The sequence below is a fragment of the Genypterus blacodes genome, unplaced genomic scaffold (genome assembly GCF_046128005.1).
Source record: "Genypterus blacodes isolate CSIRO-AG114 ecotype Tasmania unplaced genomic scaffold, CSIRO-AGI_Gbla_v1 ptg000059l_1, whole genome shotgun sequence".
Taxonomy (NCBI): domain Eukaryota; kingdom Metazoa; phylum Chordata; class Actinopteri; order Ophidiiformes; family Ophidiidae; genus Genypterus; species Genypterus blacodes.
The window spans coordinates 1,674,712-1,693,145 of record NW_027466871.1 but is presented as its reverse complement, the minus strand read 5'-3'; the positions used below and the strand labels follow the sequence as shown (position 1 = coordinate 1,693,145).

Here is an 18,434-nt window from a genome sequence, read left to right as displayed (position 1 = left end):
AGTAAGTGACTGAAGCTGTGTGAGTCAAATGCAGTGATTTATTTTAGTGTGACAGTGAAGAAACATTTACATAGATTTTCTTTTACATGGTTCATTTCCCTATTTTGTATTTTGTTGTAGTAGCCTATTGAGACACACACGTCAGTCATACTCTCACTCACACCCACGGGCAATTTAGAGTTTTCCAATTCACAAATGGTGCATGTGTTGAGATGGGAGGAAACGCACAAAAAACACCCACAAAGAAGTCGGCAGTCCATGGCAGAGTTCCAGACAGACTGACTGGAAACGGGGCCTGATGTCACTTCAGCCACAGAGAAAAGATTCCACCACCAAAGAGTCTCATCAGAGACATACTTGAGTCACGCTTTAGTTTAAGCAGCAAAACACTCAGAAGACCAAACTAAAGAGGCAGTTTTCACAACATTTTTATTTTTTGGGATATTACCAATGCTTATATGTAACGTTTGACAACAGGTATCCACTACAGAATAATACAATGAATATTTCTGTCAGTTCAAACTGGTCGTCTTTTTTTTCCTTTTGGTCCAGTAACGTCATTCCTGCGGTGAGTCTCCTTCTCCTCGGCATCGTTGGAGTGGTAATGTCAAACATTGAAACACATGCACGCCATTCACCTGGATACAGCTCGAGTAGGACAACAGTCAAAAAACCTGACATGAAGAGAACCGTGTCGTTTCCTCACACGCCTTTATTTTTATCTGAGACACCCATGTTACTAATTATAATAAGGCTATAGTACTGTACAGCTATGCACCAAAAGGTTCACTTAGTCTGTTCTAGGTAAAGAGAAGGAGCACCATATTTACAACTCTATGTACACACAGTTTAGAAAGAGAACTCATTCGATGTAGGAGGAGGACAAATTAAAAACAAAGCTAGCTTTCCTTTTTTTTTCAGTCTGCACAGGTTTGGAATTGAACAGAAGGACATTGGATCTGTACAGATAGCTGCGATGCACTGATAGCTTATTGCCAAATGCCCTTAAAGGTTCCCCCCCCACCCCTGTTCTACTTTCATTTGTTCTGTCCTTCATGTCCAGGCCAGCGCCTTTAAAGCTACAGCTGGTCAGTCAGGAGCCTTCTTCTCCGGCGCCGTGAACAGGGAGACACACACAAACACGCAGGCACACCCATGAGAGTTCCTGCAGGCATTGAGACGTCTTCAGGGTCCCCGGTAAAACCAAGTGTTTTAAAACAGCAGGTCACTCAAAAAAATACTATTTTGAAAAATAAAACTTTTGTCTCCAGATATATACATACTAAACACACGAGATCAAAGGAAGAGGTCAAAGGCCAAAGCTGCTCTGTGGGGGCAGAGGGAGCTACACCAACTCTGCAGAGGTCAAATTGGAGGGGTTCTCAACATGTGGCTCTCTATGTCCATGTACATCCATGGATCCCAGAAAAGGCCTCTTAATGGCATTATGAGATTTGTGTGTGTGTGTTTAAGGAGCTTTTCCCTGATGTTATGGGTCTGTAAAGCCCAGACACTGAGCTATAGAAATAACGTGTAGCTCACATGTGCAACCTTTTGTCAGGTGGCACCGGTCCAGATCTCCTGGGGCTTTAAAGGACTTAAAGTTGAGTTGAGCTGAATTCGTCCTGGACATTAATAATTTGGATTCACTCAATTCTAAAAACAAGATAAAAACAGATTGTCTGAGAGCAAAAACAAGTCAAGATCTCCACCAACCTTTAAAACAGGTCATATGAATTTAACCCCTTCCTCTTCCTTTCCATCTTGACTGGAGTGGCCAAAGCCGCCCAGCGTTCAGAGACTCAGACCATCTGTGGCCTTTTATCAACACAAATCAATTCAAATCCTCCTCATTCTGCAAGCCACAATATCTGAAACAAATGGGAAAAGGTTGTAAACTCAAGACAAAACCCAAACATACACACATACACACATACAGTGAGCAGAGCAGAAACAAATACGTGTTAAAGAAAACAGCAGAAGGCAGCGTGAGGCTGCGAGGTCAGCTATCTGTTACAGCACAAACACAGGAACCAGTGAAGTCAAATGGGGGGTGGGGGGGTGGGGGTGTATGTGTGTGAGGGAGGGTGAGGGAGGTTGAAGGGGTGGGGTGCTGTGTGCTCAAAAGAATAACTGGAGTGAGTTGGGGGTGATCGGCCGTACAGTAATGAGGAGGAGGGCCGGTGAGTGTGTTTACAGAAAGAGACTAAGGAGGCCACAGAGGAGAGGCTTCTCAGCTGTGGGGCTGAGGTGGCTGATGGTCCACTCTGGACTTCAGATGACCTGGCAGCAGCTGGCTGGAGCTGAGGTACAGAGCAGGCCGTCCCTGGGGCCGCCCCCCCGCTGGATGTTTACAGAGATGGTCTTCTCACACAGAGGTAGTTGGATCACGCCGTTTTTCAAACTGCTCAGGTGGGCATTACCGTCCTGGCAGTGTGGCACCTTGCGGTGTGTATGGTGGTGTGTGGCGTGTGTGCGGGGCAGCGTGGCGACGGTGGTGGGGAGGGTTATGGTGTCCAGGCTCCCCGTGGAGCCGATGCACATTCTCCAGGCTGATTTCTCCTGGATCTTCACGCTTCCTGCTGAAAGGCTCTTTGGGTCGATGATGAACTTCCCACTGACTGCTCCTCCGCCTCCCCGGCTGGCTCGCCCCCCACGGTGATGCTGGAGCTGGGAGCTGAGGCATAAGCTCATCAGCTTCAGGCTCTCCACCAGCTCTGTGCTGCGAGATGTTGTGCGGGACGACCGCGACAAAGAGTTCAGGGAAGGGTTAGTAGTGCTACTGTTGTTACAACTAGAGGGGCTGTCTTGTCCTTTACCTCCCCTCCTCCCTCCTCCTCCTCCTCCTCCACTGCTCCCTTTACCCCCATCACCTCCTCCTCCATTCTCACCCCCTCCAGGAGGACTCCCCCTATCTGGTCCAGAAGTGCCCCCGCCCTCAGGGGGCTTACCCTGGCCTGAGCTGCTGCCTCCCCCGTTGCCCCCTGAGCTTCCCGGCGGCCCCTCACTGCTGTCCCTTCGGTTCCAGCCGTATCCAAAGCCAGAGTCCTTGTCCAGGCGTCTCCGGTGGCTCTCCGAGTCGTCGTCGCTCGTCTCCGAGCTGGAACACGAGGAGCCGCGCCCTTGGCTCTTGCGCCTGTGATATCTCTTCTGTGTGGATCCTGGGGATGAGGAGGATCCGGCGCCGGCGCTCATATTGGCAGCAGCTGTGGCAGCAGAGTTCCCGCTCATGTTCATCTTGAGTCGGCTGAGTTTGGGCGGGAGGCCCTCGTCCATGTCGAAGTCGTCGTCTGACTCTCCTTCCTCCTCAAAGATCTGGTTAAGCACAGGCGCGCTTTTCCTTGAAGTGAGGCGGTTGGTGATGGATGGAGGTTTGCGCCGCAGGACCACCTGGGCTGGGAGGGGAGACGGGTCCTGCTCTTCCTCCTCCTCCTCATCCTCCTCCACTCTGAAGGAAAATAAGACATAAATACTTTTTACGTCAGAGTTTCACTGAAATCCAAATCGAAGTCTAAACCTTAGACTCCAGGCCACACATTTAGATGTAATTACAGACTTCAGGTCCTTCAGATATACAAGATGTATCTCAACTGAAATGCTACTCAGAATGTATTTAACTTTAAAGTACAAGCAAGTTCACAAAATCTCTGTAAAAGATCATCTAAAGGTATCAGACCTGAACAGGCAGGTCCGCTGCTTGGCAGAGGTGGAGGGTGCGGGGCCCCTCTGAGACCCAGACCCAGGAGCAGAGCCCGAGGGGGCAGCACCGGCTCCCTGGACATAGGATCAAGACAATCAGATCAAGAAATTCAAATACATTTTTGTTTATTCATTTATGAAATGCCTTCTTTTAATGTTGTTTCTTCCAGGGACAGAGATAACTGTAAGTGTGTGATGAAGGAGGGGCACCTGTGCTGTCTTTCCTGGGGAGTCGGTCATCGTTTCCTCTCGTCGCCCCAGGTCAAGCAGGCCTTTGGAGCGATGTCCGTTGAGCAGGTTCTCTGCGCTGCGGGCCGGAGACTGAGGGCCTCCGGCGTGGGAGATGGAGGAGGTGGCCAAGCTGTCCTCTATGTCCTGGTGCATGTCCACTCTGGAGGGCCACGACTGCCTGTGAGGAGAGAGAGAGAGGGAGAGGGTCTGTATGGACAAGAATCTCATCTAATCCTTCTGAACGTACATCTTTGTACAATCACTTAACTACATTCATAAGGAAGGGAGATTTCCCAGTAGTGAAGGCTCAGATGATTACATCAGCCTGCCATCGGTGCAGCTTCCATTTACCCCCGAGAAACTGAAGGTAAATTATGCCATTCCTTGTTAAAAGGCTCCATCGATCTAATCAGCTTCAAAAGATCATTGGTGTACTTTGCTAAAGGTCATTGACGTCCATGCTGAGGTATGGTTGTTCATCAGTTAATAGAGCGGCTGCACAAATGCCAGAGTGTGTATCGGAATATTCACTCTCAGCCAAATCACAACACCATTCAGTGACACTGAGTGATGCACCGATTTAATAGTCTGCTCCTGCATTGGAGAGAGGGGAAGGAATGACTTTGTAATGCTGATTAGTCAGAATCAGCAGGGGGAGGGAACGTCATGTTGGTGTGTGTGTGTGTGTGTGTGTGTGTGTGTGTGTGTGTGTGTGTGTGTGTGTGTGTGTGTGTGTGTGTGTGTGTGTCATCCTGTCTGTGTGTGGAAGGACTGAAGCGGAACACACCAAAGAACTTTCCACCAGAGGCATCCTCAGATTGTTTACATTATTACACTGTTGGCCAATAATACATGGACTCACATCACACCAATTTTACTGCTGTTGGAAAGGAAGCAATGACGTAATGTAATGTCCTTATCCTGATAATAAAGGCCAGGATTAAGGTACTGAATAAGAAGCTTCTCCTCTGCCTCCCCTCAGCCCATGGGAGCCAAGTGAACTCGGTGAACTACAGATGGTAATTTAACCTTGTGAGATCTAACGCTGCCTTAAGTAAGAATGACTGTGCAGAGCTCTCCACAGTGAGGCCAGACAGACTGATGGAGGGGAGGAAGACGAGTCAATCGCTTTATTCTCAGCTCACACTATGACTCAGGATAGACATTCAGCTGATGAGTATTCCTATTTCTCTTGGTTACACTGTTCAGAGTGCCTTTCTGCAAGGACCACACTATGGTCATTTGTGTGAGTGAGTGAGTGAGTGAGTGGGTGAGTGTGAGAGAGAGTGAGAGAGAGAGTGAGAGTGAGTGAGAGAGAGAGTGAGTGAGAGTGTGAGAAAGAGAGAGTGTGTGAGAGAGAGTGTGTGAGTGAGTGAGTGAGTGAGTGAGTGAGTGAGTGAGTGTGAGAGAGAGTGAGAGAGAGAGAGTGAGTGTGAGTGAGAGAGAGAGTGAGTGAGAGTGTGAGAAAGAGAGAGTGTGTGAGAGAGAGTGTGTGAGTGAGTGAGTGAGTGAGTGAGTGAGTGTGTGAGTGAGTGAGTGTGTGAGAGAGTGTGAGAGAGTGCAAGAGTGCAAGAGAGTGAGAGAGTGAGAGAGTGAGAGAGTGAGAGAGAGTGAGCGAGTGAGTGAGTGTTCTGGTACCTGAACTGTGCCTTGATGTTGCTGGGGCTGGAAGAGCGGGTCTGGACCTCCTTCTCCTGTTTCTCCCTCAGGATCCTCTCAGCCAGGAGGTAGTAGGTGGCTGTGATGTGGTTGTATTTGTTGGTCTCAAGGGCTCTGAAACAACACAAATCCAATATTACACACAAAGAACACAAAAGAATGAGGCCGTGTGTCTGTGCTTGTTTTTCAAAAATAACAAACACAGACAACATGTCAAAACAATCCAGGAGAAGTGGATTGATTTGAGCAGCATCTCCACAGAAGCCTCTCCACTGCACTGCACTGTGAAAGCCTGCGGTCAAGAGCACAACACAGCCCTTCATCACAGAGGAAAATTTAATTCCTATTATTGATCATTGTGAGTCTCAGTCTCTGGGCTGGCAGGAGAACCTGGAAACTGAAGTGGCAGCAGTGTGTCATTGAGTTGTATGTAGCATTTCGAGTCAGACCTGTGTAGCCGGCTGTGACGCCAGACAAAGCAAGCCGCTGTCAGGTTTGAGAGAACTAATTATCCAACCTAAATATTGTCTTTGGCAGTGCTGCGAGCTGCGTTCCATTCAGATCCTGTCACACACAAACTGAATCACAGCTAAGATGTGGACATGCCAGACACTCAGCTGGACAGGATCAGCCTGGAAGGGAGACTGTTTGCATGGAGACTTGGAGCTGGACCGCATCCGGTCTACCGTTATGATACATCAAGTGTCTCTCTTGATGTCTCACTGCTCCATTGTTGATGACAAGACAAATAGCAATGTGGTGTCCGCCTGGGGTGAGCAAAGGATCGGCTTTGTGGTTATTGAATTTGGCCCTAGCATGACATCCCTCCAAACCATCACCATCGATGAAGGGCTGAAGTTTGCAAAGTGAACTGTTAGGAGGTACGATTCACTTTGCCTGGCTGCACTTCATTCCCTCAGTAGACATTCTGCTGCACATATCTGATGATTGCATGCTCTGCTTCTCGTCATCTCTCTATCTGTCAGGCTTTTCTCACAGGTGTGCCAACAGACGCAACTGCTGTTATCTGTGGACACGGCAAAGCAAAGCTCCGAGTAAATGGGAAGAAGCTGCAACACAACAGCCTCGACGAGTGTGTTCCATTGAGCTATAAGCCAAAAGCATTTGGAATTGGTGCAGATCTCAGTTGTCCCAGTACAATGGTTAATGCTCATGGTGTCACTCCTGAGAAATGATGGCTTGAGCTAAGATGGACTGGCTGTCAGTTGTCTTCGTAGAGAGATGATATCCTTCCCTGCTGTGAAGGCCTCTCTATATTTCTGTATATGTACCGTATTCTCACTTGGTTGGTGTTCCACATATTCCCTGCGTTTCTGTACTGAAGTCTGTTATAAAGACAGGAACTGAATATCTAGGAGCACGAAGGCAGACTCCATGACTTTGGCTTTTACCAGTGCGGCGTCGGCTTCCTTCTCATGTCGGAGAACTTCCGACGTTTCTTCCATCGAGCCTTCTCGAGCAATTCCCAGCAGAGTGCGACTTTGCCGCTGCATTTGCTTGTCCTTTTTGACTCATTATTTTCCATGTTGTCAACTGAGTCATGCTGTTGAAGGTGAGACCGTTCATTGGCTGGTGAAACTTGGCTGTCGATGACTGTTAGTGCCACTGACATCAGAAGCAGACATCTTGTTTCCGCAGTGTCCTCCTCAAACTCCCCTTCATAATCTCTTTCCAAGGAACAGGCAATAGTTGTCATAGGCAGATATAATATGAAGAAGTGTGAAACTGTCAATACTCTACTGGTAAGAAAGCAGGTGAGCACATAAGACAAATATGATGAGTCATATACGCATGTAGATGTGAGGGGTAATGAGATAATATGGACAATTGAAGCTAACCGCATGTGTAAACATACAGACTACTTCAGCACCGTTTCTTCTCTGTTTCTTCTCTGTTTTGGCCCTGCTGAAGAGAGGGAACTTCCTGTCTGACACTTCTTCTAAGCTACCCTGGAAGTCCAACTACTCAACAACATGCAATACCACAAACAGCTACTAGATGCCACTAGATGAGAAGAAATTAAATTTCAATGGAAAATAGTTTGCAACACAGAACGTCATTATCAAAAGATCTTTTTTTAACTGACAATGGTTTTCCGAAGTGTTCCTGAGCCCGTGTGGAGACGTCCATCACAGAAGCATGCTGGGGTTTATTGCCGTGGCGTCTTGAGGGCTGGAGGATCAGAAGCATTCAGTCGAGGTTCTCAGCCTTCACCTTTGACTTATAGAGATTTCTGCGGATTCTCAGAATCTTTCAAAAATATGATGAAGAGTAGAGGGGGACATCCATCAATTCCTTGCAATCATGCATTGAGAAACGTTCCTGAGCCTCATTCTATCCTTGTGTGCCTTTCAAGGATGCTCCTTACAGACCCAATCATGAACCTGTTCACCTGTGGAATGTTTTTTGAAGATGGTTCAACATTTGAAGGTAGAGCCAGCGTCCTGTTACCAACGCCCCACTGTCCACCACACATCTCCCTCACCAGGCTGGCTGTGCCCTGGCTCTTCCCTGCTCTATCCAGATCCTCCAGGGATCGGCCTCTGCCTCAGTATTCCACTACGGCAGACTCTGGGTCATGCAGGAGCTAAATACACAGGCAGCGTTAGTTCTACTCCTAGTCACAGGAATAACCGCTGTAATGCCAAGCAATAAAGCGGCCCATGGGCGTTTTTCACAGACTCTATAAAACTACAACTTTTCTAAAGGACTACGCCTGCTGTCCGCCCGTCAACAGGTTGGCTCTATCACTGCTTCATCCAAAGCCACCGGGATGCCGCCTTTGTCTGCTTGGCCGAGCCGCTTCCAGTTCCTCAATCCCAACGAGTCCAAGAGCTCTCCAGAGCCGCTTCCCTGCAGGCCACTTCAACTGGCAGGTCTCAGATTTACAGACACACACAAGTAGTCTTTGACGCTTCGCAGAGAATCACAGATGTGGCAGCAACATCTACTGGATCATAACAATCTGCTTATCATTTCCTCTCTACTCCTTCTGCTTCCTGTTGCATTGATTTATGAGTAAGACACCCAAATTCGGTTTTTAGTCTCCAAGAAAAGACAGTTTACTGTTCAGCGATGTTATGAAACTTACTCCACTATGGCCTCCCGGTCTGCGATGTCTCCCAGCACCATGCGCTGGATGATGCTGTTGTGTTCCTCCTCCGACAGGTTCTTGTGTGAGACCAGGGGAGTGTTATACTTGGTGGCGGGCGATGGGTCGACCCCCTGCAGCCAGGTGTGGCCTTCGATCTCCTCCAGCGACGCTCTCCGCTTAGGGTCTCTCTGAAGCATGCGGTCTATCAGACTGCCGCCATGACGACAGGGGAGAGGGAGGACAGAGAAAAAAAAGCAAATGAACGAGTGAATATGAAAATGAATATCTATATCAAAAGCTTTATTGTTGCCAAAGAAGTATTGACTTTTTCCTCTGAGCTAACTCTTAACAAATGGCTTTCCAGAGCCTCAGTTTGCTTTAGCCATTAGACATTCAGCTGAATTGTTTTTCTACGATTCCTTCCTGAACAGTCTCTCCTGTCATAGGGAGAAGAGTGTGACTGCAGTATAACATCGCCCTTTATCACATCTTAACTACAAGCAGTGAGTCCCCATTTCCTACACTGCAGCTGTGCCCGTCCTCATCATGGGTTAGAGTAAATATTCAATTTAACTGAGAGGAGATGCAGCGCTTCAATATCTAGCATCAGTGGCTTTACCGTCTTTCTGAACAAACTCCAACTGTGAGGTTTGAGAAATTGCCTAAGCGGTCTTCTAAATAATGATGTTGTTGGACCTGTTCTGCCTCCACACACACAGTAGGAGGAGTAAACCTTTACAGTGGAATCATTGTATTAACACTGAACAAAACATATAAATGCTATACTTTTGATTTTGCAGCCATTTTCAAGTCATTTCAATAATACCGCAAAGATTGATCTATGCTCTCAGAGACCTGCTTTCTCTCCAATGTACCAGGAATGTCCTACACAGCTGTTGCCAGAGTAATGGATGTTCTCTTCTCCACCACACGCTGCCGCCAGCATGGTTTGTTTCTGGAGCACATGTTCCTCCACATGTTCTCCTGAGTTGAAAACTTTAAGCGAGCATAAAGACCTTAAGGGATGCAGTGAGAGCTTATCGGATGATGGTGTTTGTTTAAGAATTCTGGAATGCCGGTAAATGTGAACACAAGTCAACTCAAGGATCATTTCCCTGAATCGGAACAAAGCATCTACATCTACTATCAGGTTTGATTACAGCCGTGATGAAGAGTGGAAGCAGATTATTTCACTCGATCTCTGTCCTGGTCTAGAGAACCGTGCTTTAACCGACGCTGGGCTTTGGACAGCTGCACACAAACATGCCCATCCACCCACACATTCACACATACAGACTGGAGGCTGGAAAGCCTGTGCAGCTCATTTTGGCTCTCGTAAATTCATTTTTTTTCCAATTCCCAAGTGTGTTTCTGAGAGAACAAGCAAACGTTGGGATGCAGGGTACGGGCTAACAGGCCGGGCGGAGCGGGACACTGCCGTCAGTCGTGCTCGGGATTAGTTACAGATGGATAAGATCCCTGCAGACCACGAGCAGCGGACGGAGGCGGCGGCGGCGAATGGCTGGTCTACCTCAACACTGGCAGCACGCCAAGAAGAAGCAGGCGTCGCTGCGGTGATTCAATACATCCGTCTGTACAGTGTGTGATTCACTTCATCGGCAGTGTGCGCTACTCACTCTTTACAGGCGCTGGAGACGTGGGCTGGTACAGTGTATTTACAGTCCATGATCATGGTGAGGGTCTCACTGTCGTTAGCTTCCTGGAAAGGTGGCTGACCGCAAACCAGCATGAAGAGGATCACACCTAGACTCCAGATATCTGAGGGAGAGAGAGACAGAAAGAAAATCAGTATGGTGGCAAGCAACTGTGTAAGGCATAAAGCAAACATAAGCAAAACACATGCAAATTCTACATGTGCATGTACCTGTTTATTAAAATCTACAACCACAACTCTTGTGTACAACACAACTGCACACACCTCTGCGTGCATGTTTGTGTGTGTGTGCCCGCAGTATAATGAATGCCGTGTCAGGGTGTGCTTATCCAAGTATGCATATCTGCACTTGCTGAGGTTCCAGAGAAGCCAAACTGTCAGCATGTTGAGGCACTCAACCGCATAAACGCCAAGCGACCCGAAGACGCACAAACCCATGCAAGCATGCGTGTGCTGACACACACACACACAACCAGGGTAGTAGTGACACATGACCATGGGCCGAGGCATTAGTGACACACACTGCTGCTGAAGCTTAACAGATGAGGGAGAACAGAAGCAGCTGGTGGTTCTGTCTAAAACTAAAAACGTTCCTAAACCCGTTTACAAAGCGCCAACAATGTTTGTACGTCTTTCACAGGCTTTTAGTGAATTACTTCAAGCATTTCAGTTTCGGTTTGGTCAAAAATGTTATCACAGGGGGGGCTCTGTGTGTATGTGTGTGTGTGTATGTGTGTATGTGTGTATGTGTGTGTGTGTGTGTGTGTGTGTGTGTGTGTGTGTGTGTGTGCGCATGGTCTGAATACAGCCTTAAGACTTTATACCAATACTCCCCTGCTCTCACTTTGTATGAGGTGTGTGTACATATGTTTCCAGTTCTTACATTCCTTCCCCTTGTAACCTATTGTGAGGCAATTTGTAACACGTGTTTGGACAACTGCTACGTAAATAGTTGTACTTACTCCTTACACAATGACAATGGCACAATATGGCAAATTACCCAAGCTTCCTCATCTATATCTCTGAGGTCGTTGGTGCCGTCTTTGTGTAGGATCCTGGTACAGACAGACAGCCCTGGACTGTTTCAGCAATATCATCCAAGTAGGCATTACAATAGGACTAAACTATGACCCAACAAATAAGAATCCCTGTCACTGGATACATTAGCCTTGATTGCATGGACAGAGCAAGAGTCAGAGCTGTGATCAGAGCCAAATCACAATAAGCAGCCAACTCAGCGAATGTAGTGAGACCTCACACACTCACAGTTGCCCTCCTCCTTCTCTCGGCTCTGTGAGTGTGTGCCGAGAACAGTGGCAGACATGCAGACGGCGAGAAAGATCATTATTTAAAACTTTAGACTTACTTAAGTGCATCATCGGCGGTTTGAACTCTTAATGATAATAAAACACTGCTCTGACACACACACACACACACACACACACACACACACACACACACACACACACACACACACACACACACACACACACACACACACACACACACACACACACACACACACACACACACACACACACACACACACACACACACACACACACACGCTCAAGCTGTCACAGAAACATGTTAGGATCCTTAGCAGGAGAGGAATTTGCTAAGATACACTCAGGCCTGAAGACCCTTACCATTACAACACACACACACACACACACACACACACACACATAACTGGTTCTGTGGCTGGCAGGCAGATGGTTTGGAGAGAGCTCTTTGAGTGACGGCTCCTCACTGTCACACACAGACTCACAGCGGCTCCACCTCCAGCCGCCTTGAGGTACACGTGATACTTGATTGTATTTAGTCATTTGAAAGCCTTTGTTGGTAAGAGACTAGCCTCCGTCTGAACAATGTTTCTCTGTTGACGTGTCTGATGCTTCATGAAACACGTATCCACTCAGTCACCCTTATGTCATTGCCTTTACTGCAACTGTGATCAGCTAGGATCAATCAGCGTCATGAGTAAACACCTTCAATAACCAGAGATCCTTCACAAGACATTTAGAACCTGAATACAAATCCAACCAAGTTCGACATGAACATATGGACCCCGTTGGTTCGTGTCAAGCTCATGGGCAAAGTGCCATCAACTCACACCTGGCTCAGTCTCACCCACGGCATAGTTTCCATAGTAACATTTGCTGTGTGTCGAGGGCTCTGGCATATTAATCCATGCATACACAAACCAAACTAACAACACTGCACACATATTTGTCTTCAAATATTTCAAAAGTTTGTCTCACAGAAAAAACGAAAAACACACACACACACACACAATGTCCACAGAGGAAAGAGGAAGGGAAGACTCAGCACCTGCTCCCCCGTCTTCCTCCTCCACCTCCTCTCCTTCCTTCCACTCTCTCTCACTCACTCCAAACACTACTAGTTCACTGCTGGGCCATAAATACGCTTTCAAATCTTTTTCTGTCCCTGCAATCACACATCCGGTGCCATTCATCTTCATCCTTTCTTCTTCTTCTTCAACTACCATCCTGGCATCCTGTACTTGTCCTCCCACCCTTCAACATCCAACTGCTCCTTCCTTCTAACACATCACCTACACCCACACCAATACTCCAACGCCAATCAAAGCAGAGTATATCTGGTTATGGTAGTCTAGCATGGGCACTAAAGCCTTTATAAAGCTATATAGCTGCAGTGTAGCCTCCAAGTGTGAAATTGATCGACTGATCGGTGGAATAAATGGTTACAAGGCAGATCAGTCACCAAATGACATAAATGTAAACTTTTAGGATGTGAAAATGAATCCACCCATGGAAAAGTAAAGTGCACAGTTACCAAGCCAACGACCACACCTATTAATTAACTTCAGTCAGTCATGTTGCACACCCATATCATGCACAGGTCGGACAGCCAAGATGGCAGACACGGCTGCTTCTGTCACATGTGAGGGACACACATGTGACATATATAGTTTGTTATTTAGACAGCAGAAAGGATCCGGTTAACATTCTGAGACTCATCCTGCACTATAATAATGGATATACAGTATATATAAATGAGCTCAACAAGCTACAATACTTGTATAAGCAGCAGAACAATGCAGTCCACACAAAACATTGCAGACAGTGTAACAGCTACAGTATAAACTAACAGGACCCGTTGTTACGGATACGGACGGAGGAATCATCTTAAATGAACTTTATCCTTCGGCTGATCGCACCTCGTGATTCATATCACAACTTGAGACCGGCTTGAGTCCAAAAAACTCACTAAAAAGCCAACGCTCAGTGTGCACCATGCATTCAGAACAACACAGACACCTCATTCCACCTCATCCCCAGTGACTGGCAGGCAGCTCCCCAGCTGTCAGCTCACTTTTCTGAGACTTTCCAGTGTGCTTCTCTGCAGAGTGGAGCTGCAGCAGCACCGACATCTCAGAGGGACAAGCCAAGCTACTGCCCCACCAACCTGAGGGGAAAACCTGGTCCAATAAATACAAGCATTGTTTGTGTGAGTGAGTGTGTGTGTGTGTGTATGTACAACAACTGCCGCTCTTTCACAGCAAGCTGGCGGTGTTGCTGTGTGCTAAGCTAAACTTAGTAGTTGCTGATGAGTGGTGAGGTGCAGCCTGAGACAGAGAGATCACGAGCAGGACATGTGAAGATTCACTCCTTCAACAAGCAACAAATTGCCCAGCAACTCCGCGAGCCTGGCAGTTTCCGTTTCTTACTTTATTTGCAAGGAAATTCGCCCACACGTTGTGGTTTGAAAATGCAGCTATCTGTGTCATGATACACACTCGAGCTCAGATATGAAATCTAGTGCCGCAGCATTGGATTATTTTAGTAAGTGAGTATTCCACTGATTATTCCGATTAAGAAATATTTTTACTGAGTTATAGAGCAATAGTAAATATTAGCAGCTCTTTTAAAATGAACAACAAATGAGTTTCCTTTTTCCAAAACATAATAAATAAAATAATAAATAAATAAGCTTAATAATAAGCTTGTCATGAGCTCGTCTTCAGACCCTTTCAGGATTTACACGTGAAGATCAGCACTTTAACATCCCTAACTAGAACTACATCTCATTATCCAAATAAAAGGCTGGACCTTAGAACATCTTTGCATGCTACGCGATGAGAGGGATGGCATCATATCAGTCATGGAAGACACGCAATTTCTGTCAGCCTGCCCTCTGTCAGCTGCCAGGAAACTCAATGAGCCGGTTAATTGAGTGCAATAGAACACCTACGGACATCGCTGCCACTGGAACTGACCTTGTAGCACACTGCCTATGGAATTGTGCAACAATGATTGGTGTCAAGCATTGTTAGCTGCATACTGAAACACACACACACGCACACTTAAAATTCCATGCCTTCATACTCTGCTGCACAGAGGACAGGTGGATGATTGATGCCTATTCTATCCCGAGACAATCAAAATCTAAAGCACCATAGTTAACACACGCACGGCTTCTGACAGGTACCAAACAGCCGAGGTATCAGAGTGACGTGTGCGTGTGTCAGCTACGCACTTCGGCAACCTCATAACTCTGTAGAAGCAGAGTTCCGATGGGCTTTGTTAAAAGATGTCTGCTGTGGTCTGATGCCAAAAGGCTGAGCTGACGGGCAAAAGCTTAGCAAGGGGAACGAGCAGCAAGCCTAATCCAGCCGGTTCAAAACAATCAATGGATCATCAAGTACTGCGTCTGGCTGAGAGCACCAGACCATAAATAGGCTGACAGCCAGCAATCTAGCTCTGTTTGTATATCTGATAGTGTTGCACTATAACCATGTTGTCTAGTGTTTAATTGAGAGTGTGACTTGTGTTATTACCCAAACCTCATCAATCAGCATACACACGTGTTTTGCATACCTACGGCCGGAGCGTCATACTCATCGCCCAGCAAGATTTCCGGAGCAGAGTACGCCAGAGAGCCACAACTGGTTGTCAGCTTCTTCCCCGGCTGAAATTTATTACTGAATCCAAAGTCAGTGAGCTTAACCAGTCCTTGTTTTTCAAAGAACACCACATTCTCTGGCTTAAGGTCTCTGTGCACAACATGCAGCCGGTGGCAGTAGGAGATCGCATGAACAATCTGAGCAAAGTATTTCTTAGCCAGCTCTTCATTTAGTCCCTCTTCATGTTTCATGATGTAGTCAAACATATCTCCCCCATCACCAAGCTCTAAGATGAGGTAAAGCTTGGTCTGAGTATCGATCACTTCATAGAGGCGCACAATGTTGGGGTGCTGGACCAGCTTCATGCAGCGGACTTCCTGGAAGAGATGTCCCGTGGCCACTGTGTCCAGCTTGGTCTTGTCGATCACCTTCACAGCTACTTTCTCCCCTGTGAAAACATGGCGTGCCAGCTTGACCACGGCAAAATGGCCGCGCCCAAGCGTCTTGTCCAGATCATACAAGCCAGCGATCTTGCCATCATAGCCCCGCTTGAAGCCCGCCATAGCTGGGCAGGGTGACGGGGAGAGGGGAGCCCCCACTGTAGGGGGCGAGTTGGCTGATTAGGGTGGGACCAGCTTACTTCTGATCATCAGAAGAAAAAGGAGAAACCCATGGCTCCAGCTTCCTGAATGACAAAAGCAGACAAACGTACAGAAATCTGAGCAAAGCAGGAGTTGTTACATTTACATTGTGAATCACAAGACAGCACATGATTCAATCAGACTTAAATGTGGGGAAAAAAAGATGTGAGAAAACCAATACACCTTCCCAGTGTCTCCCAGTGCTTCTGTTCTGAAGGCATGAAGCTATGACGCGAATAAATGTGAGTATAATGATTTGCAAGCCTCAATACCTCCATATGTGCAGGACATGGCCACCTACTAAACATCTCAAGCAGCAGCTGTTTGTTTTGACAGGATGCTACAGCATGACCTCATGAACCTTGGCGGGCTGCCGTGAGCTACTACAATGGGCAGATCTAAATCTCCCTTAAACTATCATGAAAAGATTTTTACAATGGTCTGTAGAGTTTCGCTGACTATTTCTGAAGTTCGCTACGGGCCCGGCGGCAGCACAGGCGACTGAACGGTAGCGCACCAGGGGCTAGCGCTGGCTCATTGAATGATCAACATTAGCTAACTGACAAGCACGTTAACGGTAACTGGTTCCTGTCTTTAACACGCTGAACGCTACTGAGAAACCCACCCGATAATAATGCAAACCCACGCCATTATGAAGCATGTAAACACGCAGCGCTGACTACACATGTACCCAGGTGCTGCTTCAAACAACACAGCTAGCTACACTTAGCCTGTAGCATGTAGCAAGCAACGGTACTACGGTTGTCTCTGCTCACCTCAGCAGCCTCTCTCCGGTAAACATTAAAGCACTCGGTCCGGCATCCAACGGGTACTTTTAGTCCCTGTACTTGTAGTCCCAAACTATGGGATGAGTCAGGTATTATAATGCCTCCTTCATGTGACCACGACACTCGGAAGGCGCCTGTGCCCAGGGCTCATCCGCGTTACGAGGTAATGCACTGTTGGCAGCGGCAGCACTGCACGGAGTCGCTGTATCCTCCCAGCCGAGGCGGTGGGGCTGTGATGGTGCCTTCAAGTGCTCATAAACGTGTGGCGATTTCCTTCTATTAGATGATGTGTGTTTAGCAACTATGATTCCACTGTGTGTTTAGCAACGATGATAACGACAAATAGGCATCGCTGTCTGTTAAACATTACGCAACACGCAAATCCAATTTAGTGACGGATTTAATTTTATTTACAAGCAAAAATAATTTAAATGTGTGAAATCGTGCAGTTTACCAGGAACACCTGAACGCCTCCTAAGAGCATCACCAACCGCATTCAACTCTGACGTCAAACAAATGCAAGGGTAGGTATAATACTAATAATGATAATGATAATGATAATGATAATGATAATGATGATGATGATGATGATGATGATGTTGATAATAATGACAATGTTAATGATTATGATAATAATGAAGTTGATCAACTGTCAAATATTTGTTACTCCATACTTGAGTGTGTAGTAACCATTTGCACTGGATCCATGACTGCCAGGCATGATTGGATTGTTTTAGCGTGTAATAGTTCACTAAAGGGAATGCAGCGACATCTAGTGTCAGGGACTGAAAAATACAAGGCATAAGGTTTTTTTGCTGAATGTTCTTATTGGAGAAACAAGTTTTGACGTACCTCGAGATAACGTTTGTTGTGATCTGGCGCTATATAAAGAAAGTTGAATTTAAATGAATTCAATTCAATTGTGTCATTTACACAGCAATTTAAATGCAGTCTTGCTTGTATTTCATTTTCCAAACTCCAGATGGGAGTGTTGCTTTGCATATGACCTGTCCTAATAAGAGCACGTACTGTTCCCAGGGCAAACATTTATGGAGATCCACATCAGCTTGTTTGATCAGGGAAGCCTACCGTATTTGTTCTTTTGCTAGTTGATCATACTTTATGTTGATCTCCTGATCTCTCTTGGAGACAAATACGATGATTGCAATTCTGAATTTATACCTCCTGGATGTGTTTGGATGTCTAGTCAACGTCACTGCATTTTGAATTGAGTTAACAACAGTATCTGTCATGTCTGTGATGTGTTTTCTCTGCTAATCTAACCAGAGGAGGCTTAAGTTATTTTATACTGATTAATAATTCTGCTATATAGTATGGTTGTGTTCAGTTCCTGTTTATTTTTAGCCCCATGGCTCTATGATTTCCTACAACTTTGTTTTCCATTGTAAGCTGATATGAAATTCTACTCTCCAGATTTTATTGTCTTTCAATTAGTGAACGGTTCAATGTCGAATGGATTTCAAGGTTTCATTGATCCTTGATCCCTTTTAAAGCATATGGTCTGGCTCCTGGCTACAAATATAACCTCTCTCTTCTTCAAATGTGAACTGTTGAACTCATCACAAATTCATGCTGTCCTCCTCAGTCTCAGCATGTGTGCCTGTTATATCTGAGTATGTATGTAAGAACAAGAACAGTTACTTAGCCCTGTATGTCATGTTTCAATATGTCATCAACTCTAGTGATTTTGCACATTAAATTCATTTTTTTGGGA

The 18,434-nt window shown here is 46.4% G+C and overlaps 1 protein-coding gene across 1 annotated transcript; it reads right to left on the bottom strand.

Moving 5' to 3' along the window:
- Positions 1–109: 109 nt before the first annotated feature.
- snrka (SNF related kinase a) lies at positions 110–16,897 on the bottom strand. The gene is made up of 8 exons (XM_076153686.1): positions 16,688–16,897; positions 15,245–15,955; positions 10,342–10,483; positions 8,702–8,914; positions 5,569–5,703; positions 3,910–4,108; positions 3,677–3,774; positions 110–3,448 (listed from the first exon to the last, which is right to left on the bottom strand). Exons 2-8 carry the CDS (start codon positions 15,831–15,833, stop codon positions 2,275–2,277), a joined length of 2,550 nt encoding a protein of 849 aa, XP_076009801.1. The 5' UTR covers positions 15,834–15,955; positions 16,688–16,897; the 3' UTR covers positions 110–2,274.
- Positions 16,898–18,434: the final 1,537 nt, after the last annotated feature.